The sequence below is a fragment of the Colletes latitarsis genome, chromosome 11, assembly GCF_051014445.1.
Source record: "Colletes latitarsis isolate SP2378_abdomen chromosome 11, iyColLati1, whole genome shotgun sequence".
NCBI classification, from domain to species: Eukaryota; Metazoa; Arthropoda; class Insecta; order Hymenoptera; family Colletidae; genus Colletes; species Colletes latitarsis.
The window spans coordinates 26,941,302-26,965,286 of NC_135144.1; the positions used below are offsets into that span (position 1 = coordinate 26,941,302).

At 31.5% G+C, this 23,985-nt stretch overlaps 3 protein-coding genes across 5 annotated transcripts; all 3 read right to left on the bottom strand.

Annotated features, from left to right (window-relative positions):
• Window positions 1–124: 124 nt before the first annotated feature.
• LOC143348638 (uncharacterized) lies at window positions 125–7,354 on the bottom strand. Its single transcript, XM_076779155.1, has 4 exons — window positions 7,203–7,354; window positions 4,673–4,727; window positions 1,858–2,016; window positions 125–1,567 (listed from the first exon to the last, which is right to left on the bottom strand). Exons 2-4 carry the CDS (start codon window positions 4,715–4,717, stop codon window positions 1,379–1,381), a joined length of 393 nt encoding a protein of 130 aa, XP_076635270.1. The 5' UTR covers window positions 4,718–4,727; window positions 7,203–7,354; the 3' UTR covers window positions 125–1,378.
• A 2,683-nt stretch (window positions 7,355–10,037) lies between these two features.
• LOC143348541 (uncharacterized) lies at window positions 10,038–14,705 on the bottom strand. 2 transcript variants are annotated; one of them, XM_076778845.1, is made up of 7 exons: window positions 14,542–14,682; window positions 13,854–14,169; window positions 12,704–12,829; window positions 12,532–12,628; window positions 12,228–12,378; window positions 11,983–12,111; window positions 10,038–11,893 (listed from the first exon to the last, which is right to left on the bottom strand). In XM_076778845.1, exons 2-7 carry the CDS (start codon window positions 14,090–14,092, stop codon window positions 11,616–11,618), a joined length of 1,020 nt encoding a protein of 339 aa, XP_076634960.1. In that variant the 5' UTR covers window positions 14,093–14,169; window positions 14,542–14,682; the 3' UTR covers window positions 10,038–11,615. The 2 variants fall into 2 exon arrangements, with proteins under 2 accessions (XP_076634960.1, XP_076634961.1); XM_076778846.1 differs by lacking the exon at window positions 13,854–14,169 and having other exon boundaries at window positions 14,542–14,705.
• Window positions 14,706–17,369: 2,664 nt separating this feature from the next.
• On the bottom strand, window positions 17,370–23,868 carry Mys (position-specific antigen beta subunit myospheroid). 2 transcript variants are annotated; one of them, XM_076777337.1, is made up of 10 exons: window positions 23,702–23,868; window positions 22,503–22,668; window positions 21,887–22,187; window positions 21,573–21,801; window positions 21,385–21,469; window positions 20,664–21,311; window positions 20,258–20,569; window positions 19,965–20,165; window positions 19,354–19,857; window positions 17,370–19,277 (listed from the first exon to the last, which is right to left on the bottom strand). In XM_076777337.1, the coding sequence occupies exons 2-10, from the start codon at window positions 22,665–22,667 to the stop codon at window positions 19,212–19,214; spliced, it is 2,511 nt and encodes an 836-aa protein (XP_076633452.1). In that variant the 5' UTR covers window position 22,668; window positions 23,702–23,868; the 3' UTR covers window positions 17,370–19,211. The 2 variants fall into 2 exon arrangements, with proteins under 2 accessions (XP_076633452.1, XP_076633451.1); XM_076777336.1 differs by lacking the exon at window positions 23,702–23,868 and having other exon boundaries at window positions 22,503–22,676.
• Window positions 23,869–23,985: the final 117 nt, after the last annotated feature.

Here is a 23,985-nt window from a genome sequence, read left to right on the forward strand (position 1 = left end):
AAAAATTAAAGAGAATTATTTATTTTGCGTAACTGTATGCAGGTACATGTATTGCACAATAACATTTACAATAGTTTGTTACAAATCATTCGAGTCAATTGTAAAAGTGATCAGAACAGATAAATACAGTTATTAAACATTTATATTTCAATCTTAAATTAGTGAAAAAACGTATAAATTAACAAATAAACCGTAACAAACGTGATAAGCGAGTTACAATATGACACGATAGAAAAAATGTTACTTCTGCGCAGTAACCGTTGTTTCATTTTTATGCAGCGTACGTATAGAGCGCAATCATTGCTTAATTTATGTGCAATAATAATGGTTATACTTTCACTGGCCTTACGTTAGAGAAGGACTGCCGCTTAATACAGAAAAACATTTCGATGCAATTTTAATATTGTACACCTAAAATTTGTAGTTATAAATACAACTTTTATTGTGCTATCTAATACGAATTTACGTCAAAAAATATATAAAAAACATTTTCTTTGGAAATAAAATACATTTCGCGTTCAACGAGTACGAAAGTATTTGAATGCTTGCAATCGAAAACTTCGAAGAGTATGTTTCACGTTCGGTCATCTTCCTAACGTAATAATGAAACCTCATTTCAGTCAATGTTTATTATAATGTAATGCTTATAAATTAGTTTAATAAAATATGTGATTCTGGTAATTATATTAAAATTAATTTATTTATAAATAATTATGAAACGATGAATCTAAACAAGTCCTATTGTTCAAGAAGCTTTTAAAATATTGTTATAACCGTATTGGCAAAGCGTTGAAGAAAATATTAATATAGTCATAACAATATTTTAAAATCCTCACTATAATATGTGTGTTTTGTTTATTCTACAAAATTCTATTGTATCACGAACTATGGAGCATCCCATTGTGATTTACTACAAGCGTTCAAATATTTTCGTAACTCGTCGTATGAATATTCCTTACATTCGTTGTCTATTTTATGACTTTTCTATGAACAGTAGTTGCAGTCATATTAACATGAAAGAAATATTTTTAGAAGCCATGTACGAAATTTAATTTTTTATACAAACAGCTAAAATATATTTCTACCCTCGATGACGAGTCTGACAACATTATTAACAAATTCCTTTCTTTGTACTTCGTTTTTCATTTCGTAATTTCACGTAGCTCCGTAACAAGGAATATTGCTTCCCAAATCTATTTCACAACAAGGGACATTTTCCTTTAAACTGTGCGACGAAGTAGAATCGTTTGATCTTTGGCAGTATTTTCTTTTTTATCGATGAAACGTCCGCCAGCTTCTTATCGCGGAATGTGATTGCACTGATTGAAAACAAATGACGATTGTGCGGTCCGTGGCGTTACTTAAAAATATTTTTCTTTTATGCTTCCCCTCGGAACGTGAGGAACGAGTCGACAAGGAGCAGCGCTCCCTCGATTATGCTGATGGATCCTTTGGCGAGTCCTGTATCACGGAAGGAGCTCCTGTGATTCAGATTCAAGAAATAGTCGATATTTAGAGCGCCGGCAACGATGAACAGCGCACAGCCAATCAAGGCGAAGAAGAGATCCTGCAAAAGTAAAATTTTCATGAATTATCAAGATATAAGATTCTAGGATTCGTTTGGTATTTTAAATAAAATAAATTAGAGTGACAATAATTGGGTCGTTTACTCAATAAATATTGAGCACTAATTATAGTTCGACTTCGCGCCTTCGTGGGCGTGAAACTACGACTCACGCGAGCATCGGGTTGCCTATTGTTCAGGGGCGTTCAGAAGCACGAGACAAACACGTATCGAAGGCAATTCCGATAGAAACTTTTCTACTTTCTATTATATTTAATTGGTTCTTTACGTACCACGCGACGATTAACTGGGGTTCCCATTAGACTACCAGCGAATAATCCCACGAGAATAATTAGATATCCACCAAAGGTGCCCATCGTAATCATCGCGGTGTATATAGTTCCAGCATTGAAGGAGTGGTAATGCAGTCCTATGAGGACACATACCACCAACTGAAATTAATAATGAAAATTTACGTAGCATAAATAATAGTACCTAGACATAGAAAATAATAATTGTTCAGGATTCAAATCGATCGAGAAAAATTATTATAAGCGTCGAAAGAATTTCACGCTGATCTTAATAACGAATATGAATAGTATTCTTTACATAGGCACATATGTGTTTGTGTACTGCGCGACATATCTTAACGGAACAAGATAATTATTGGTCTACTTGACTCATTCATATTTATAATATGTATCATAAAACGTAGAAGCTTGATTTATCGTGAGAAGTGAATAAACACTTTGCTGATATTAGTATTTGAATGATCGTTTCTTTAATAATATTTAAAGTTTGTATTATAATATTTAACTGTGTCTCCGTGCTCGTTGCCCGTAATAATTAACATTACAAAACGAACGAAGCATAAAAATAGTAGTTTCCTTAAATAGGAAAGTTAACTACACGAAACGGGGCCGATGGAACAAGTACAGCGACTCCATCGATGTAACCATAAATAACGCATTAACATTCTGCCATTGCGTTCCAGTTACGAACTTCATTCTATTTCGAGGGAACGGGTGTTAGTTTTGACTACAAATTCAACACGTACCGTGGCTTATCGTTCATTACAGAAACGCCAGTTCTTTTCAGAATGTATTCTTTCGTCATTTTTAATGTTACATTCATAACGCGTTATGAGCCATAACCGTCGCGATACGCACTGCATTGTTAATTAATTGTATATTAACATTACACCACGCGCCAAATTTCTTATCTGATTTAAAGTGCATTCCTCGGATGTTTGTCATAGTATAATTCATTTTTCACTTTATTGTTCAATTTCTTTTTTTTTACTCGTTGGTAAACCTCTGCTTGACTCAGGCAATTATCAAGAACAATCTTTAGAGTCTGCAAAGTTTCTCCACTGATTTGTGTATTTTCCATGCAAAACTGAATACAAACACTTTGTTCTTTCACATGATTTAATATAGACATGACAGTGTAAATATATGCGAATTTGGGTAGTGTCTGCTCACTACCGATAAATGCATGAAGGATGCTAGTTTAAACAATGTTGAAATTAAGCATCTACCACCAACTACCACTGATAACAAATATACGCTGAAGTTAGTTCTAGGAAGAGAGTAAAATTCTTATTATTTTTATGTAATGAATTAGTCTGCTGAAGTTACTCTTGTTTTAAAAAATCATAAAGGTGTTAAAAATTCTTCGTGTTAATTCTAAATTCATTTTTTTCTTAGAAACAGCTTTTTAGTTATAAATTACTATTTTCATATATTATATTCAAACTCGATATGTAATGTGTGACAGATGTATGTCATATGATTATTATCTGTCAGCAAATTGATATCTGTAATGATACGTCTGTATCGAATGGAGCTTTTATTAAAGATACGTGTATGACATGCACTTACAAATTCATTTATCTCGATAATAGAAGCGCATACAAAAATATTTCATTTTACATTTTAATCTGATTCGGTCGAAAAAACATCTTATTACAAAAAAAATTACGGATCACTCTGTATAGAATGAATAATACGATATTCATACAATTTGTAATATTTGGCAGAAAGTTCCGATAATTGCTTACACGTATAGAGTAAAAAATATAATTTATTTCATACTGAAACAATGAGTGTTGATTAAATTTATTTTATAGAATTTGTCTCCTATTAGTCATTCCTGCTTTTGAGCATTTGGTAGATTTCCGAATGAATCATCGATAATGCATTTTTTCATAGTACAAAGGTGATAAATGATGATGTGAACGATGTTTACAAGATTTTTTATAAAAATATTAGCAGTTTTAATATTAAAATCAAATATTAACACATTGACATCTGCGCCCCGTGACGCAACTCGTTGCTATGAAGCTAAACAAATTAATTATCAGTGTTACGTTAAACAGAATAAATCAAAATAGAATCCATGAACTTCGACGAGTTTGTCAAAATTAATATCTGTTTTCTGAACACAAAATTCTGACTTCGTAGTAAGTTTTATGAATATTGGTCGTGCACTTAACCGATCAACGCAGTTAAGGTACAAAAAGAATCCTAACGGAAACTTGAGTAGTGGTTGACTTCCGGTTTGAGGTGTGACCGTAACAAGAAGCGAATCTCTCACGTAGCAATCACCAGCTATTATGTCATTTCTCATTTTGTTAGACTCTCTAGTGAACACAATTGTGTCTAGTTTATTCATTTCACATTTAACACTGATTCATGTCATTCTGGAAAAACATGACACCAAGGCCACCAAATTGAGAAAAATTATTGAATCGATGTAAAAAAAATTGTCAACAAGATAAGTTACTGTGAACGTATACGTGTTATCGTGTAAACTAGGATAACACACTAAAAATAGTACGTTTGTTTAGTAGAAAAAGAAACGATTCCAAGGATTTCAATGTCGATCATGCTGATGATTTAAAATATTTGAAATTCAATGACTACCATATTTTCGATCGATAGGACTCTCAATTTTTGAAGATGATGATGACCATTCAATATTCTACCTTTAGTTTTGTTAATTACATAACTCTGGAATAATAATATACCCAACATCAACTGTGCGTTGACGTAGTTATTGAATAATTGAATATTCAATAATTTCGGTGATTATTGTATTACTCACCAGTTGCAAAAACTTGATGATAGCGAGTCTCGTGAAGGAGACCATTTTTGTTTATCTGTAAAAAAAAAGTTTAATGCTGTAATTGAATTTAAACATTGTTCCTAAATTGGCAGATGCACAACACTTTTCATTTATAAAAATTGACTTTCTCTCTACTCATTAGAGTCACCGATAGACTTTTAGTGTAAATAGCAAACGATTACTCATAGCGTTTGTTTGATTCACTTTATTAATGTAAATCGATTTGCAAATAATGCTAGTAAAGACTTGATGCAATTTGTATGCGTCTATGTAGTTCTTTTAATAGACACGTGCGATCATCGACGAGATTAACATCATTCATAATATCATGTTTCAATTTATTGACATGACAAAATAAGGAATCTTGGAAAGATAAAGTGGTAAAGACTCATTCTGACTCTGAAGAGGATGCCAACATATATTATTTTAAGAGAAAAGCTAAGTAATTAATTTGACTTGTTCGTTCGTAAATAGTTTGACAGAACAAATAAAGTTTGTTGACTTTAAAAGCATCGATGAACGTTAAACGTTTCGTCCTAGGGAACGCAACAATAATAGCAATACTGATGTGTTTTCTAACAGATCTAGAACGAAACGCCAGAATATTTGCAGTTGCTCGTAAAACCAAAAAAAGATTTCTTTCTTTTAGGAGAAAGTTCGAAAAGTGGAACACTCTCTAAAGAATATTTTAAAAGTGGCACCGATCAGACAATTTAACAATTTTTATATGCTCTACTTAGGATACTACAAAGTATCGTTGTGGTGATTCACAACAGTCAACGACAACAATAACCAGTCACTAAAGTTATATTTAGATATTCATGAGATGACACAAGAAACGTAATATCGACGGTGACCGTAGCCTAAGATTTAGATTTAAGGTTCTTTACGTAGGAAGAATATTTTCATACTTCGTGAAGTCGTGTACAAAATTTTGCTGAATGTTTGGTTTATAAAGCACGAAATTGCTGTTCTGTAAACCACAGAAATAGAGACGCGCCGATCCAAGGCCAGGCTATCCGAAAGCTGCTCTCGATATTGTAATATTTGTTCATATGGTCTTTGTTATCAAAAATATGAACGAAAATGAAAAGTTCCCGTGACGGGTCACGTTGTATTAACTTGCAAAGTCAGAATTCAAAAGAAAGTTACGCATTAACGGGCACAGTCATTGACCGTGCTGGGAAACCTTGACTCAATTTTTACAATTTCTCTTGATGTAACGTCTTTATTACTACAATAGTATAATAAGCGAATGATAACTGAAATTTTGCAAAAAGAAAAATATTTCAGGCACGACGACGATACAGTCTTAATTTTAATTTTAAAACTCATTTGAATATTTATTTTCTTAACTTCTGAATATTAAATACGTATATATTGGTGAATTCGACACACTCTTAAACAAATTGAAATAGCTGTATTTAAAAAGTTTGGATATAAATGAAAACTGTTCCGATTGCGAGCTTATTTGTCCACTGATTGTTTATCCTTCGTTTACAAAAATCGTAAATGTTATCGTGCTACGTTCGAGAGTGAAATTGTTGTTGTCCCGCTTAAAATAAATTTAATTTACGCGGATTTACAAAAGTTAATCTTACAGGCAAATATTTCTCTTTTCTCTTATCGTTAAATTGTATGAACAGCTTCTTATATTTATAGCGTGTACTATATTTTATTTAACTTTGATTTTACTGAAAATCAAAGTTAGCTTGTTTACAACAACCAAACGAACGTACTAATTTTTAAGCAATAATAAAAAAAAATATGTTAAACAGCAAAATGACATTTGTCTTTCGAAGTTGATATGACGTCACAAATTTCCACGAAGGTTATCTGAATAAATGACCTACAATTAAGATAAAACTCGGACACACAGATGGTCCGAATAGTCGAACTATCAAAAATCACAACAGAAATATTAAGCAGCTAGTTCTGTACGATTCTTATAATAGAACATGTGGTTAGCGAATTTACAAAAAAAAATCCTGAATCTAGAAGTAATAAAAACATATTTGAGGGGCACAAAGAAAAAGAAATGACTTATGTTTACGCGAGATATTAATATCTGTGTATCACGCCCGGCATAATGTCAACAGTGAACTAATAAATATCGAGTGTCAAACGTAAAACGTAAACTGTATAATAGGCCAAATCGATGACAATACTAAATAAAAATTTTTATCAAATTTAGCACCGACGTATACAAGTTGTTTATGAAATTAACTTTACAACAGTCTTGTTACATTAATACAAAGGGTTATTAATATTATATTACTTTGACTATTTGTCTCGTTGTTTGTCGTCTGTCACTATATTACTTAATTTAATTTAGTTCATCAAATGTAGAGGGTTACATTAGTCTCTTTGTATTTTTTACACTCCTTAACGATATTCTTTTCAGGGTCTGATAACGTAAGTAATTATAATAAATAACATAAATACTAGTTTGTTTACTATTACAATCTGAACCCTTTACTCGTGTGTTAAAAAATTAAAGTTGACCTACTTGATTACCGAAGGCGAACTTCCCCGACAGACTCGATGGCTTCGTTACACCGCGCGTAGATGTTCACAAGACGACGGTTTAGCAAGGACTAATGCCGAAGACTGAACGCGTATTGTGAAGGAGGGACGCCGAGCTTCGTTTTTTACGACCAACCGAAACAGGGCTACGTTTACGCGTTCCATTAGGGTGACTTCACACATGAAACAGAATACTATAATCGTGTCGACGGAAGAATCAACTTGGGAGACTTATCGTCGTTCTTCCATCACTCTGTTAGGTGATGACTAATGATCTAATCAATGCATTATGCAAATACTATCAAATTACTTGATCGTACGACGCCTGTTTAATCATTAATTCATACATGTTACGCTCCTAAATTGAATTTATACCGTACGGTTCTTGAAGTTTATAAACCATTCTTTTTCCTTAATCGAAATCATTTATCATAGTATTCTTATGTTAATCTGACGAGTCAAAGGTGAGAGCTGCTACTTCGAAAATTCATTCAAACTATCATAACTTTATGCGAGAGAAGAAAATCGATATCAAACAGCTCTAGAGCGCGTATCGTAGTTCAAGGTCGCCATTTCGAACGTTTAAATTTGAACTTAAAAGCGAAACATATAAATTCCTCGATTATTACGTCTGTCTCGCGGAGGGAAATATTCTTCGTAACTTTCCTCTTGTGACCCTGCATGGCCTTGAACCGTAGGTCATCGTATTCGTCTTACAAGCCTCTACTATAAGGTAAATAAGAAAATATATATTGTTTCGCTTTAACACTGTTTCTATCAAAGACATAAAAAAAACAGTTTAACTCGGGAATTTTCGGATCTCTAAAAATAAAACATCCCAGAAAAATACGATCACTACTGTGACCGTAACTTTATGCACTTACATTACACGACTATGTCTGCGCACGCATCGTGTGTAACCTCCATTTTACTACAACCCTATGGTCACCGTAATACAGTGTTCCTCAAATTATGTTCCACACAGATGTTCTCCAAGTAAAATGCACCAACTACATCAATGATTGTATAAATAAAAATTGTAATCATGTTTCATGTTCAGACCTGTAAGTGTGAATCTCAACTATTCAACAATTGCTTACAAAGTAGATCATGACAAAATTTAAATAATGTCTGACATGATATGCAAGGAACAAAGTTCTGTTTTAATTTCATAGAGCTCCATAAAGATCGTATGTCGGTCTGCTATAATCTCAGCTACATCTTCTAAATCACGTTTTTCGCGAATTCTATTACGAAGAACGTTACACCGTTCCTACGCCCTCGCGAGTGACATCATTTCACTGATTGCACGGTGACGTCATATTGTGCCGCTCGGATACGAAGCATCGTGAAATTCACATACTTAAGTGGAATTTATAGCAGCGAACTCCAAGAACACGCGTATTGCATCACATTCCTTAATAGACATTACCTACGCCAGTATGAAGAAAACGTTATGGTCGTAGTGCATAGTACATACTCTTCGAGTACTCGAGGAAAAGTATCTCACAGAATGATATAGTTGTGCATTTTTTCACTCGTTAATAGAAATCGTTCTAATTAACGTATAGAAATTATTTATTTGGAACTGTATAAGTATAATATAACGAGAAAACTACTTGTACATTACTCGTTCAATTTATACTATTGTTGTCGCCGTATTAAATAATCTGTAATTAAAGTAAAATAAATATAAAAACAAGAGATGTACAGTGATTGAAACGTTTGTAAAATTCTATTTATCTGAAAATGAAACAACAATTTCAAGTTATTTTTTAAATACTTTCCCTGGTACGCTTATTTGTATTGCTTTAGCAATAGTGTTATTTACAGTTAATCCGAATGCAATTACGGAACAATTATATTTAGTACGTGCAAGCAATAATTTTATTCGGAGGGCTACGTAACCCCCTTACCATTGTCGTGTCACGTCCGATGTTACCGACCCAGAAAAGAATAAGACCGCAGCGCTACTGGAAACAGCAAGAACTATGATTTAATTTAGTTAATTATACCACGGACGAGGTATGCGAGTAGACCTTTCATCACAGACGAGGTATACGAGTAGACCTTTCACCTAATATATTTTTTCGGTCCGTTTCTCTGGGGCTCTAGAACCCCATTACCATTTCCGTGTCATTCGCAACGTTACCAACAGATTCAGAAATGAATAGTACTAATTCAGTGAATAGTTTCTCAACTGACCGCCATCCATGAGAAGAGGTCGTTAAAATCACCTTCGAATTTTCAGGTCGGTATGGTAGTCAGATTGGGCTATGAAAGTCCATAAGGTGAAAGGTCTGTTCGTATACCTCGTCTGTGGTGAAAGGTCTACTCGTATCGTATACCTCGTCTGTGGGGCCACGAAGGTTCATAAGGTATAAAGTCTACTCGTATACTTCGTCCGTGATCATATTAAACCCGATCGACGTCAGTAACGTCAGCGAATTCACAAAAGTTTTGATAAAAAATTATTTATGCATTGTACGATCGTATAGTTGTAGAATCATGACACTTTTACATTACTCAAATTAGTTGTGAACTTTAGTTGTTAGCGCGCATCTCCAAATGGAACTATACAATTAATTAAAATTATTTGCAACTGTAACTAAACAAAGTAATGCGAATAATACGTACTTCACTACTCAGGTGTATTTACACACAACTATAGTCTGTTTGCCCACCACCCTATTCAGTGAACAGTTTCTCAACTGATCAGCATCCATGAAAAGAGGACTAATTTGTGCCTCTCCCTGTAAAAGTAATTCAGAATTGAATAATATGAATCAATGACCATTCATATAATAAGCAATTTAAATAAATTAAAGATGTTTGTTTTATTCAAGGTAATTATGACATAGAAAGATACAATGCAAAATTCAGAAACATTTTTCGAAAAATAGTAACCAATTCTTTGTAAATTTTGCAAGACAATTTAAAAAATATTATTTCTATATTTTTTATACTATTTATATTTCGCTTACATTGAAAACTTTAGACTCAATGTAAGCGAAATATAAATAGTATAAAAAATATAGAAGTAATATTTATATATACATATAATATATAATTTATATGTCATTATGTAAAATAAAATATACAACATAGTATAATGCTATTAATATGACTAGAAATAATTATTCTGGTATTTTGAAACAGGTTAAGCTGAACATTACATTTGTCTCTTAAAACACACACCTTTTCAATAATCACTTAATAATTTTGTTTTAATTATTCATATACATTAAAGCTCATTTTTGTACTTTGTATTAAAATAAGTTATTACATATAATGTGAAGTCATCAAATTTTTGCAAAATTTGGGTAAAACTGATTTAATGTTGTCTCGAAATTTAACATAAATTCTTGTATGTGTGTATTATTAGTGAAATTATGTTTACATAAGTGGTTTCTGATCGGTTTTTAAGTAGTACTACTTCCCGATTCATCATCCCGATGGGACAAACCGAAATATACAAATTTCTCGTGCAAACAGAGATCGGAAAGTCTTTTATCATTATGCAAACTTTATATGTAAACTTCAAATGCTTAGATCAGTAAAATATAAAGCCTCAGATTGTAAAATGGTAAAAAATTTGTTAATTTCTTTTCACAAGAGGAATTTTTACGTTTCGACTTGTTCAATTGTTTTGTCATACTCTGTGTATATTATATGCACAGGGTGTCCAATTTTGATCTATAAATTCAAATTTCTTGCAAATTATCCACTATATAAAGAAACAATTCGATTATATTCAAAATATAGTCCATTCTAATTGCATGATGTAACCTATACACACTCACACGTAACCATATTCGTCCATGAAGGTCAAAGTGAGTGACATTTAAATTGACAAAAGTTACTTATTTAATTGATCTCTTTTTCAAAATTTTTTTATGGTAATCGAACTTTTATATACATCAAAAATTTCATACACATACTACAGATATACTTAATTCGTCTGTATATCACCAAAAATAAAAATTAGTGTGGTAGATTTCCATTTCCGCGTATAATATGTACAACTTTGTAAGTATACTTTAATATAAGTATACACCAAGGTAAGTAACTACTGAGAAGCTATCATTCGCATTTAACCAAAAATTTTTAGTTCTACCTAATCATCAAAAATTTCAAAGCAATTAAAAATCTAATAAAATAATTGACATAGTTTAATCATTAAAATCAAATACTTTTCTCTGACAATACTAATAAAAATTTTAATATACAAGTTCGCAGAAATATTCACATAGTAAATTGAAGCAGGTAACTAAAATGTATGCAAAATAATTGTTTTACTTAAATCATTGCCCAATTAAAGTGTATATAAAATTATCAGTTGCTTTTAATTCTATTCTGCATAATAATAACTTCACAGTTCACATGTCTGCAACTCTCATGCAATGTTTAATTCATCAATTTCTTGACTATCAATTATTTCAAATTCACTACCACTTTCATCACTATGGCTAATTAATTTTCTTGATATAGGTTCAAGTTCTGCTTCTTCTTCAGAAGATGATCCTTTCTCAAAATGACCACTTTGAAATTTAATACCATCCACATCAGTTTCTTCAGCACTAAGTTCTAATTCAGAAACCTCTACACCATCAATGCTTCCTTCTTCGTGTGATGGCATTTTTAGACCTACAAGGTCTTCGTCATTAAAGAATTCTGTAATTAAAAAACTCATTTATTTTTTTAGAAACAACAACAACAACAATAATAATAATAATAAATAAATTTTAAATTATTTTTCTTACCGTTTTGAGCATCGGATATCACACTTGTTGGTGTTGGAGATTGATCCCCTGATTCTCCTGCTCTTGTAAGAACCTGAAGATTGTCTTCAGTTACTGCTGGTAAAAATTCTTCAATTTCACTATCCCATTCTGTACAAACAAGTTTTTGGATTATCATGTTCATTAGTTCTTATCTTAATATAAATATCATTTTTATGTTGTTAATAAGCACAGGACCTTTTGATACTTAATGAGATATTAGTCACCTTTATGTAATATCATCTTACTGGGTAGCTTTAATAACAATGCAGGACCAAGCAGAATGCTCATGCATATCATATATGCAAAAATTACACCATTTATGGTGCGACCAATAATCCACAGGCCCAAAGAAAGAGAACATACAGCAGTGCAAAACTAAAATCATATTTGATATAAAGAGTATATTAATTTTTCCAAATACAAATTTCTATATATATGTATAAAACCATCCCATACAGAAAGGATTAACAATAATTAAGTTATTTATTCCTATTTACATATTATGAAATTCAATAAATGAAACTTTACCACTTTTGGTTGATCTCTCCTCAACTGCTTTAAACTATGAATTGCTGATTTCACTCTTGCCCCTGCCTTTTCAATATATTCTGTTTTTGCATAGAACCTATAGATATACTATTCATGTCAATCAGACTGATCTTAATATATGAGCACAATTATTTAACAATTTGATACTTACGTAGCTGGGTCTGATGCTTTAATTTCTTTTTGAAGTTGAGCTTCAAAGGTAGTGTAACAGAGGACTATGACCAGCGCAGCACTGCTGGCTGCAGCAAAGCCACGGACCTCAAGTACAACACTTCCCCTAAAAAAGAAATATAGAAATTAATTCCAAAATATATAATAATTTCCATATTTTAAAGTTCAATTTCTCTGAATTCAACATTAAAAGTCAAGTAATAAAATTATAAATATTTTTAAATTAAATGATTATAATTAATAATACAATTTTAATAATTCCATTATTCTTTATAATATGTAAAAAAATTATTATTAAAGGAAATATATGCATATAGAAAGTTCTTTTTTATTAACGTATAAATTTGTTAGAAAATTTACGTGTTAACAGCAACAACATAATCTTTAATCGCGCGATTATACTTTTTAATTACCAACATGCACTGCCATCTAGGATAGCACTATGGATCTGGTGGGAAAATATGCTGGGAAGATGCAATTCATTCGACAAAGCAAACACGAATGTCATGAATAAATGTAATCGAGGAGAAAGGAATGACTTTAAAGTGTACTACTTGCACCAGTGGAAACCCATCAATGACCACTTTTATCAACTTGTGCTTATAGTATGCATAAATAACGTCATATGAATGACGTTCTTCATTCACTTATCGCGAAGAAACACGTATAGAAAAATGCGAGGGATTATAGTTCTCGGGTATTGAATGTTATTTACAATCGTCATCAAATGCCGAAACACACGCTTCAACAAACCTTGACCTAGAAGGCGGATTATTCGCAAAGCATTAGAAGACAGCTGTTTTTAGTATCGCGCGACACTTTCTTCGATACACGAAATTCTTAGTCGCGTATCATTATTGTTTTAACTGCCTTTATGGAATGGAAACACTGAGAAATGTTGAACGTTCAATTATACAATACAAAATAAGTATACATTAATCATTGTTTAGCGATTGCGTTAAATTTGCGATTTTTATTTCGTCCAGACCAATTGTAATTACGTTGCAACGGTTATCATCCATTGCACAATAGAGTAACAGTAATCACGGAGTATGATAAAATTTCTCGGATAACTGGTAAACGTTATAGCCGAGAAATGACGCACAGTGTCCCATGGTAGACGAACTCACCAAAACAGTATGTTGAATACGATGACGACGGAGATACTGTTCACGGAGTTCTCCCAAAGAAGGACACTCTCCAAAATGCTACAGAGTCGCCTCGAGGCTTCGATATTGCATCCAACATTCCGATATTGTTCAACCTCGACAGTTTTGCCCTCGTCCTCTACGGCCACCTCGTTTTTATCACGAGGTGACGCGTTTTTCATCCATCGAAAATAACATGCCACTCTCGAAAGCCGTTCCATGACAGTTCCAGGTCGGTGTTGACTGCTTTTGTCGTCCTAATTCCCGTTCTCCTTTGGCATGGTACACCCTCGGAAGACTGTACGGGAGTATTTTTAGCGCGTGACAACGAGTAAGACTTTTGAGAACGAACGAGCAACCGCGGGGGTTTCTTCTGCTTTACTTCGAAGAACGGAGTGAGAAGGGGATAGAGAGAGAAAGATATATAGGATGGTAGAAGAGAGAAGAAAGAACAGAAAGTGAGAGGGACAGAAACGAATACAAATGAAAGGATAGACTAAAGACTATGACGAAGACTGACAGAGAACGAGCGATTAGAATAGTAAGAAATAGAGGAGGAACGAATTACAGAGAAAGAGGGAGGGAATAACAAAGTCACCAGGGAAAAGATAGAGATAGATTGTACACCCTCGCTCTATTTCATGTTCGCCCTTCTCAATTTTATGGATACCTTCTTTCGAGTCGCAGGCTTCTCGTGTCTTTTCTTCTCTTTTTTTTCGGCAACACCAGTCGGTATGCACTCGTCGTGTCTCTTACCGTGCTACTGACGTATGTACGCGCTCGAGCACTATTCCACATACCCTACCTTCGCCTACTGACACACGTGACGACCGCGACACGAGACGCCGCTGAACAGCGCACAACGTGTAATGGAACTGCGTAAATCCGTAAATTTTAGTCACGTCGTTAATGGCTGACATGATACTGCATCTTGTACATATTTCAAACGATTCAATTTTCAATATACAACATAGTAGTTATAATGCATATCTAAAAAATCTATAATGGTATATTATGTATTTTTCATATTAAATGTGTAATTCTTAATATAAAGCTTTATAACTAGTCTTCCAACGTTCATTTATTGTATTACAATTTCGTTCCGAGTTGATTCTTTACTTTGTAATTTGTAAATCATCATTTGTCACTTTTTAATCATCTGATTTTCACATCAATATTTCAATCTGGTTGTTTTATTCGTGAGTAAAATGATCGTTTTATTGTAGAAGAGGTGTTAGCGATTGATTTTTTAATCATTCTTTTACTAATCGCGAAATGATTCAGTATCATATCTTCATATCTCGTATAAAACATTATAATTATATTAATTATTGTTGTTGAGGTAGGTACATTTATTGTGTATATGTATACATAAGTGCTGCCATCTGTAAAAAGGTTTGTGGTGTTGAGCGAATGAATCTTGTAAGGTTAGTGTCTATGAGGTATGTAACACCTGGGAGAGCGTGTGTGTGATGTGATGTATGTAAGAAGTTTTTAGAATTATAATAAATGTTTTAATAACTTTTCTGAATATCCTATCCTGAAAAGTAGTTATTGATCAATTGTAATTAACAGCTTACAAGCTGCCTTTTTAAAACCTCTTTCGTATGACAAACTAATTTTTATTACATCTGTTAATTACAGTTGTGTGATCCTAGGAACAGCATTAGTGTTATGTAATAATTTATCTACATAAATCAAATTGTAACTGTAATTGTAAAATTTTTAGATGATTCTGACTTAGACGTTTAATTTATAGGATATCTAAAACTATTTTTGTCTGTTTGTCCGTTCTGGACTAACTCAAAATCTGCTGAATCGATTTATATTTTAAACTACCTCTATTTTTTTACCACATATATCAGGGAATAGGATATGCTGTTTATCATCGCGTTTCTACTCAATGAAGATAAGTAATAAACAATTATAAATAAAAGATAGTCGTGTCTGTCTGTTTGCTACTGCGTCACGGGAAAATGGCTAGAGAGATCGTGACGAAATTTAGAATGTATTCCTAAATTAATATCAATTTTAAAGACCTTTTACACAATATTTTCTGGTCTCTAGTTATAGTTGAAGGATATTTTAAAGCTTATTGTGGTTTTTTAATACTTATGGCCACTACTGAGCAGCTCTTACTGTGCTCTTATTGGGAATAAATAAAATATTATTCATATTTTGTATCGTTGAAAAATTATGGAAAAAATGAAAAAGGATTACCCCTGTCCAGTTTGGTAACAGTATCACGAATGTGAAAACGAATTTGTGAGGGAATGTTATAATATCTGATGTAATTTAACAATTTATATTTTCCCATTTTGATTATTCATGAACATTTTTGATACTTGATAGGTCTATAGCGAAACAAAATATTAGTATTTAAATACAGTATACATATGTGTATATGTATATCTTATTGTGAGGTAGTGCGGTTTTTGATTCTGTTTACGAAATTAAATATAGAATTCAATGAATTTCTACACAGAAATGTTCAACTAAATAGAGATCAATGACACGAACTTATTTTTTCCATGGTGCCTTTCGAATGGTGTTACACCATTGCCGTAATGATGCAGTTAAATTCTACCTGGATAATAACCCCCACTTCTCTACTGCCGTTCTTCGATCATTTCATTCTACTTTAAATCGCGCGAGGTCATGCTGTTTCAGGTTTTCACTTTTACCATATCAGTAACGTTATAAATAATCGGGTTCCCTGTTCTTGGAAGCTACAATTTTGAAAAAGAATTACGTAGATTTATATTCTCGAATGACTATTTTTTTTCTCAATTTAACGAATTCTCGAGTGGATTTGTACGATTGAAAAAACTTATTTATTAAAATCTGTTCACTTTGCTCGATAAATTATGTAATATATTATTGAGAAGTATTCAAACATTGTTAACATAATATAATTTCTCTATATTCACGTTTGTATCACTTTTCTTGGATCATGAAATATGACACCTACCATATTATGCACTTTATGCACCTATCTTTTTACTAGAGATAAGCTTACACCAGATGCTGTCCGCATAGAAATTTTATTTGTCATGCAAAACCACGCAATTTAATGAAAAACTGTTATTGTAATACATTATTACACTACATTCTAACCATGCAGCCAATTGTACGTGTAAATGGCCTTTATATGTAGTATACATTCTGTATACTAAATTTTTTTGTATAAGTGCAATATTTGCAACAGCATGAACACATAACAATTGCATTATTTTCTTAAGTGGAGATACATATTTTTTTACATAGAATAAATTCTTTCATTTTATGTAAAAAAAAAAGTAGAGGAATGGTAAAACCATAATTAGTATGTGGACATCATAGATTAAAAATCTAATTTTTTATCATTTCAATGACCAAATAAAATAAAAATTAAAAATTTATAAACAAAATTTGCAAAATCATTAACGTATTATTATCTTATATTATTTTGTTATTTGTTTACAAAAAGTCATCGTAATTGGTTTAGTTTATAAACTGTGTTTGTAAAGAAGTAGTTTATTTGTGAGAACAAGGCTACAAAAATCAATGTATAAATGCGCGCACAAAAGTATATTGTCAATATATGATGACACAATGTTGTATTTATTTTATCTTACGTTAAGATTGTAAGATAAACTGATATTATTTTCTCATTATCAATATTGAAATATAAACTTTGTTCATAAAAGTTATTCAGTAAATAATTTCACGCAAGCATAACATTTGTTTCTATCCGAAATTCATTATTAAAAAATTGTTTTACAGCTTAATATATTTGATTCTTTCATTCTGAGAATTTATTTTTAAATATTTAAATAAGAGTAAAATGTAAAAGTTCTAAATCACATCTTATTAGTATAATTAAATCTGATTAATACAATACATTACGAAAGTATTATATTAATTTTTAAATACATTTCGAATGTTGATTCAAGTGGCTTTAAAGAGCTGCAATAGTTTTTTATTAATTGTATGTCTATTATGTATAAGACAGAGAATAGGCAACAAAATTTTGTAACCTTTTGTTTACATAATATTTCATATAACTAAAAAAAATCGATGTATCTATATTTTTTAACAATTGCAAAATGATTTATACTTATTCCTACGCGTTTTGTTATTTTATACATTTATACAATTTTCTACATACATTTCCAAACTATCCTTTATGAAATCTAAAACATGTGTGAGAATAAGGAAGACATAGAACGAAAACAATTGATCATCGTTTCTTAAAGTACATCTGTAAATAACGTTTTAGATATTGCAATATCACATATTTAATGTGCCTTATTTGTATTTCCTATTTGAAATATATTAATGCATGATACATCTCAATAAATATGTTATTTAAAAAAGAAAATTCATCTTACTCTAGGTATTAATTCAAAGAGAGAAAACAAAGCCTATTGAAAGATTAATATTCTTTATAAATTTCTGACTAAAAAAGATAATTGAAAAATGGTATAAACAGTTTTGTCGCAAGATAAAAGGCACTTGTATATAAAATGCATGGTAAGATAAATTGTAAATCTTAGAATCGTTACATTATCATATTGCCATGCAGATATTCATTCTTACATTGCAGTTTTTTATTGTATAGAAATTATTATCCCTTGTATATAAATTACATCTACACACACACACGTACACATTCATACATAGCAGTCTAAGTTATATGGCAGTATTATAATATCGTACTTAATGAATAGGTCGATCGAATTTCATACTACATTAGTTCCCATTAAATACTTACGAGTTACAATGTTAAAAACTACTTACTTCTAAAGCTTCTTTTGATGCACAATTGTTGAGCCATTTAGATCTTTCGTGCCTTGCTTTTGTGTACAGTGTATTACTTTGATAGCAATGGGCGATAAAGAGCACGAGTGATAAAGAGATAAAAAGTTGTATTTTTTTTCAATTTACTGATAGTTAAATATAGGTTAGAAGCAAAGAAAGTGAAGTTAAGTGAACGTGTGCCATATGATTGGGAAGACGAAAATTTTGTTTTTAACGATTATGCTCGTGAATCATGAACAATATAATAAAACAAAGAAATTAGTGTTTCTCGAAGAGAATGAAAATAATTATTCCGCTTGGAAGTTTCAAACAACGATCTTGCTGAAAAATACCGAGGTATGTACGACGACATCGATAGATCGATAGGTCGAAAGTAAAAGCAAAAGTCTGAAACGAAAAAGATCTAAAGGCACAACAATAATAAAATATGTTGTTTATCGTTTAAATATTAACCAGTTTAAAATTTATATAAAAAACACAATTTACTGCAATGTAATAGTTTTGCATCCTCTATCAGATAGAGATCATTCTTAGTTCTCATTTTCCAGCATACGTTGGATTCTTAAATGTTGACGTGGCTTGTTTATAAATTGGATTTTCTCCCTATTTAAAGATATTTATAATAAATGATTTTGTAATACGAATATATCTAATCGAACGGAATGATTAAAATACTTACCGTATCCCATTTAGCCATCATTCTGTCTCTTTCAAACCTTGCAAATTCTCTTCTATCATGTATAGTTGTCAACAACTTCCATAAAAGTAATAATGCAAGACCAATTAAAACAATTGCTGCTATCACACCTAGCACTATACCCAACATATAGACTTGTGGTGGACATTCTCTGTCTTTTTGTACTCGTACTTGCAGACAATTTGTTTCATTGTAATAATAAACAAAATTATATTTACAGTCATCTTCGTCTATACCAGAACATGGTTCTTCGTCCTTATCAACGTCCGGTATAACTGTTTCGACTGGTTCAGGAACAAATTCTTTACAATTTTTTGCACATTCTTCTTTGTCGCTAAAGTTTCCAGTACCATACATTTGGCACAATACACAGTTTTTCAACTCTTCACAGCGACTTGGGCATGTGGGGCATTTATTACAATGTTTTCCCGAGTATCGCATATTTCCTTCTTCATGACAGATACATTCACCACAAATACAATCACCCTAAATAGGAATAGCAATAGTACTTAAAATTGTTGGATATACAGGTTGAACGGGTTCAGATTATAAGTGTATAATGAACCTTTTGTATATTATAACGTTAAACTTACATGCCCTGAACATAATACTCCATTTGTGGTTCCTGGTGCAATACAAGTTTCGTTAGAGGACCTACAATTACAAGACGGTCCAGTCCATCCAGCATTGCAGACACACTGTCCACATTCACAAGTTCCATGATTAGAACATAAGAAACCTTGATCTCGATCGCATGAAAAATTATCGCACTCGCAAAAGTGACCTGATATTATCTATAGCAAATAAAAATAATAAAATAATATTAAATATTTTGCATTAGAGTAAAAGAATTAGATCTGTATATTAAAATGATTTATATATTTACTTCTTCAGGATTTTCTCTTTCTTCGCACTCGCACTGACCACATGCGCAAGTTCCTCTTCCTGAACAATCTACAAGAGAAGTATTATCAGGCCTACAAGATTGAATATGTTTATCAAATCCTGTCATTTCGTGATGAGGGCTGCATTCACAGCGTTTTCCAAAGAATCCATCGTAACATTCACAAACACCACATTTTAAAGTTCCAACACCATTGCATTCTGGTGATTTTGGTTCGTACATAAGACCTTCGCGTTCACACTCACAATCACATAACATTTCCAGATTTACAGTAAGAGTTTCATTAATTCCAACCTAAACAATATTAATATATTCAAATACAATAGTGTTTCTTGTTTTTAAACATATGTGAAATTAAATGTATATATATGAATATTTCTATCCTTACAGGATAAATCTCAAATTTCTGTTTCCATTCTGATCTATTTTCCGGGCAACTCGTGACTTCAATTTCTGCAATAAATTCGACCTTCGTTCCAACTTTTAGTCCATCACATTTTGAAGCTTCGATAAGTGGTCCCCCGCCCAAACATTTTGAAAAATATTTTACTTTTACAGCACTGCTAGCTGTATCTTTCATTTCGACGGAACTTGAAATAGCATCATATTGTTCTCGAATTAATTCTACAACGTTACTTGAGTCATCCGACAGTTTGCCGGCAAAAGATCCTTCTACGTGTTTAGTCAGTCTTTTATATATATTTATTTGTTCTTCAGTGACAGCCCATATAATATTAATAGCATTCTGTTTAACCTTTAAATTAATTTGAGAAATACTTGGATAGTCTTGTAAAGATGAATGCGTATAGAGACCAGTGCCATCCAAATGACATATACCATCATTTGGTTTTACAATGCCACCTAGTTTTCCATCACCTGCATAGTGAAAACCAGCATCTGTGGAAAATACCAATAGTCTACGTGCCTTTTCACGCCAACCAATTTGTCCTCTACAAACTATAGCCTGCATTATTGCATCAAATCCGCCTTCTGGTGCATCCAAGTTTCCGGACACCGAAGCATTGCGCACTAAACTCTGTATGATTAAAATATGTAAATAATAGTTTTTATGTAGAAAATATTTAAAAATAAAATTATTAGATACTTACTGCAAAATGACTAGTGTCTTGGGACAATGTCATAATATTTTTGTATCCATACGGTGCCGCACATCCATCGCATGGTTCTATTAGTCTAAAATACAAAAATGTCTGTAAATTTAATATTAAACAATACGTGAAACTGCAATTATAGAATATATATGTATGGAAATACAAATTTTTCTTAGGAAACTTACGACTTTGGCATTGTATTAACATAAGGCATTACAACTTTATCAACAAAACTGCCAAAGCCTAATCGAAAGTTACTTGTGATTTTACTCATACTTTCTACTAAAAGTTGACCTAAATCTGACAATTTCTTTTTATCATCTTCCATTGATTTACTCAGATCCATAAGGTAATACAGATCAACAGGATAATCTTCTGCTTGTGAATAAGCAAAGGTCATTCTATGTGCTTCACCTGAAAATATTGATATCATTTTAAATTATAAATATTGTACTTTATTGAAATTTATTAGAATTCTATAAAAACGTTAATAACTCACTTATTCTAAGTTTTAAATTAACTTCTTGTGGCCAAATTTGTACAGCTTCTTGTCTTCTGCCACTACTGCTGCTGCTACTACTACTTTCTCTGTTGGATTGTGAACTAGAGCTAAATGAGCTAGAATTCATATATGAATACTCATAACTATTGATACCACCACTGGTATAGCCACCTTTTGTTAGATTGTTATGTCTTATCATACTAAAAACATTGTCTGGATTCCATGTGTACTCTGCTGGACATGTAGCAAATATTTTGGTATTTATATTTGGTAGAAAGCATCGTTTTTCTGAAAATTTCTATAAAAAAATATAAATGTACTTATTCAACAAGCTTGGTACTGATAATGAATCATGTCTTTGAATCAAAGTTTAATATACTGGGTGGAGTGTTTAAATGGGAATGCCTAAATATCCTGATTATCTATGGTTACATTTAAAAAAAATATTAATGACCATAAAACCTTCTTGAAAAAAAAATATTAAATTATTATTCTAATTATTACTCTTTTAATATGGTAAACACACATACATATGTAATTGCAATATATAAAATTAAGAAATATTTTTAAAGAAATTTATAATTTATAATATATCTATCAAAATAACATTTACCGGTGCAGCACACCATGCACAATGTGGTGTTTGTATGCATTCGTGACATGTTTGCTTGCTAATGCAAGGATTCATTCCTGTCAGTCTCTCTGGAGGTGGATAATTTGCCTTTGCTAGCGATATAACAATCGCTATTGCTATAATCCATCTCAAGCTGCCGAACATTCTATACATAAAAAAGTAAAATTAAACATTAAAAACAATATTCCAAAAATATTAAAAATATTGAAATAATAATTAATCATCAGCTACTAATAGAAATTTTAGTAATAATGAAACAAAGTTTATTTTAAATTAATATAATTTTATAGATTATAAAAATACAAAATATTCTTTTATAAATAAATTATATAATACTCCTTTATTAAGTACCAAATGAATTAGAATTTGTATGAACGTTTAAAAAATAAGGAAAGAAGTATGAAGTCATGTTCTTAAAAAGTTGACTCATCAAATTCTTAAATTATGTGTTCAGTAACTATTTTTATTTTCCAGGCAAATGAAAGTATTAAGTAATGATTATTAATGTTTTTATTATAAATAAAAGCCATTTAATAAAATTAATATTTAAAATTAGGACAACCCAGTAGCTTCACTTATAAATACAATGCATTCATTGCAAGAGAAACTATTCTTAAATGACTAGGTCAACCTGTCATCTCATTTTGATATTTTAAACAAAATTATACATATTATAATTAAATCAATTAATTTTTGCAATAAAAAGAAGACTTTCATCCAAAATTGTAATTTGTGTATACAGATAATGAATCTGCTGATTTTTATATTAACCCATATATAGTTGTATATAGGAAAAAGAAAAGTTAGAGAAAACGAAAAATATATTAAAATAAAAGCGTAATTAATTATTTCCTAAACGAAGGAACAGAATGCAATAGAGGTGTAGTTATACAAAATCTCTCACACTTTAATTTACGACTTAAGAAACGTTTCTTGTATCATTCAAATAAACTTTAACTCATGTAATTTCAAAAAATTTTGAACATATATTACAGGTGTGCCCGATACCTGTAAAATTTGATTATCCACAGCATAAGACAGGTCGCTTATTCATTCACAAAGATGCCGTCATCTTTATATTTACAAAGTGCTATCACTTTGCAAACGCGAATGTGAACGTTAAAACGATGAAGAACGAACAAAACAAGAACTGGTCAAGAAACACATGAAGGGCTTACGTTTTTTCAGAAGGTCCCCTTTTGATTTGCTATTAGAACATTACAAGTTTGACGAATGTTTTCTTGTTACTTGAATCACCATAAAAGGTAACCCATCAAACGCATGCACTCCACAAACAACTGTGTCTACAAGATCGCGATGGGCTCACACGACTGATTTCTATTAGACGTATAACAGAGACTAAGAACAAATAGACGAGCAACTCCCTACAGATAAATGACGCAAAATTGCGCCATTAGCACTGCATGTATTTGATGTACGAACTACTTTACAAAATGTCCGA

Excerpts from the sequence above, each read along its gene's own strand:
- LOC143348638 (XM_076779155.1), bottom strand. The coding sequence starts at position 4,717 with ATGGTCTCCTTCACGAGACTCGCTATCATCAAGTTTTTGCAACTG. Across the intron at positions 2,017-4,672 it reads TCATCAAGTTTTTGCAACTG|TTGGTGGTATGTGTCCTCAT; the intron begins GTGAGTAATACA and ends TATTAATTTCAG. Across the intron at positions 1,568-1,857 it reads CCCCAGTTAATCGTCGCGTG|GATCTCTTCTTCGCCTTGAT; the intron begins GTACGTAAAGAA and ends TTACTTTTGCAG.
- LOC143348541 (XM_076778845.1), bottom strand. The coding sequence starts at position 14,092 with ATGGAACGGCTTTCGAGAGTGGCATGTTATTTTCGATGGATGAAAAAC. Across the intron at positions 12,830-13,853 it reads GTATTCAACATACTGTTTTG|GGGAAGTGTTGTACTTGAGG; the intron begins GTGAGTTCGTCT and ends TTTCTTTTTTAG. Across the intron at positions 12,112-12,227 it reads TAAGATGATATTACATAAAG|AATGGGATAGTGAAATTGAA; the intron begins GTGACTAATATC and ends TTGTTTGTACAG.
- Mys (XM_076777336.1), bottom strand. The coding sequence starts at position 22,676 with ATGTATAGAATGTTCGGCAGCTTGAGATGGATTATAGCAATAGCGATT. Across the intron at positions 20,570-20,663 it reads AGAAATTTGAGATTTATCCT|GTTGGAATTAATGAAACTCT; the intron begins GTAAGGATAGAA and ends AATATTGTTTAG. Across the intron at positions 19,278-19,353 it reads TGATGGCTAAATGGGATACG|GGAGAAAATCCAATTTATAA; the intron begins GTAAGTATTTTA and ends ATCTTTAAATAG.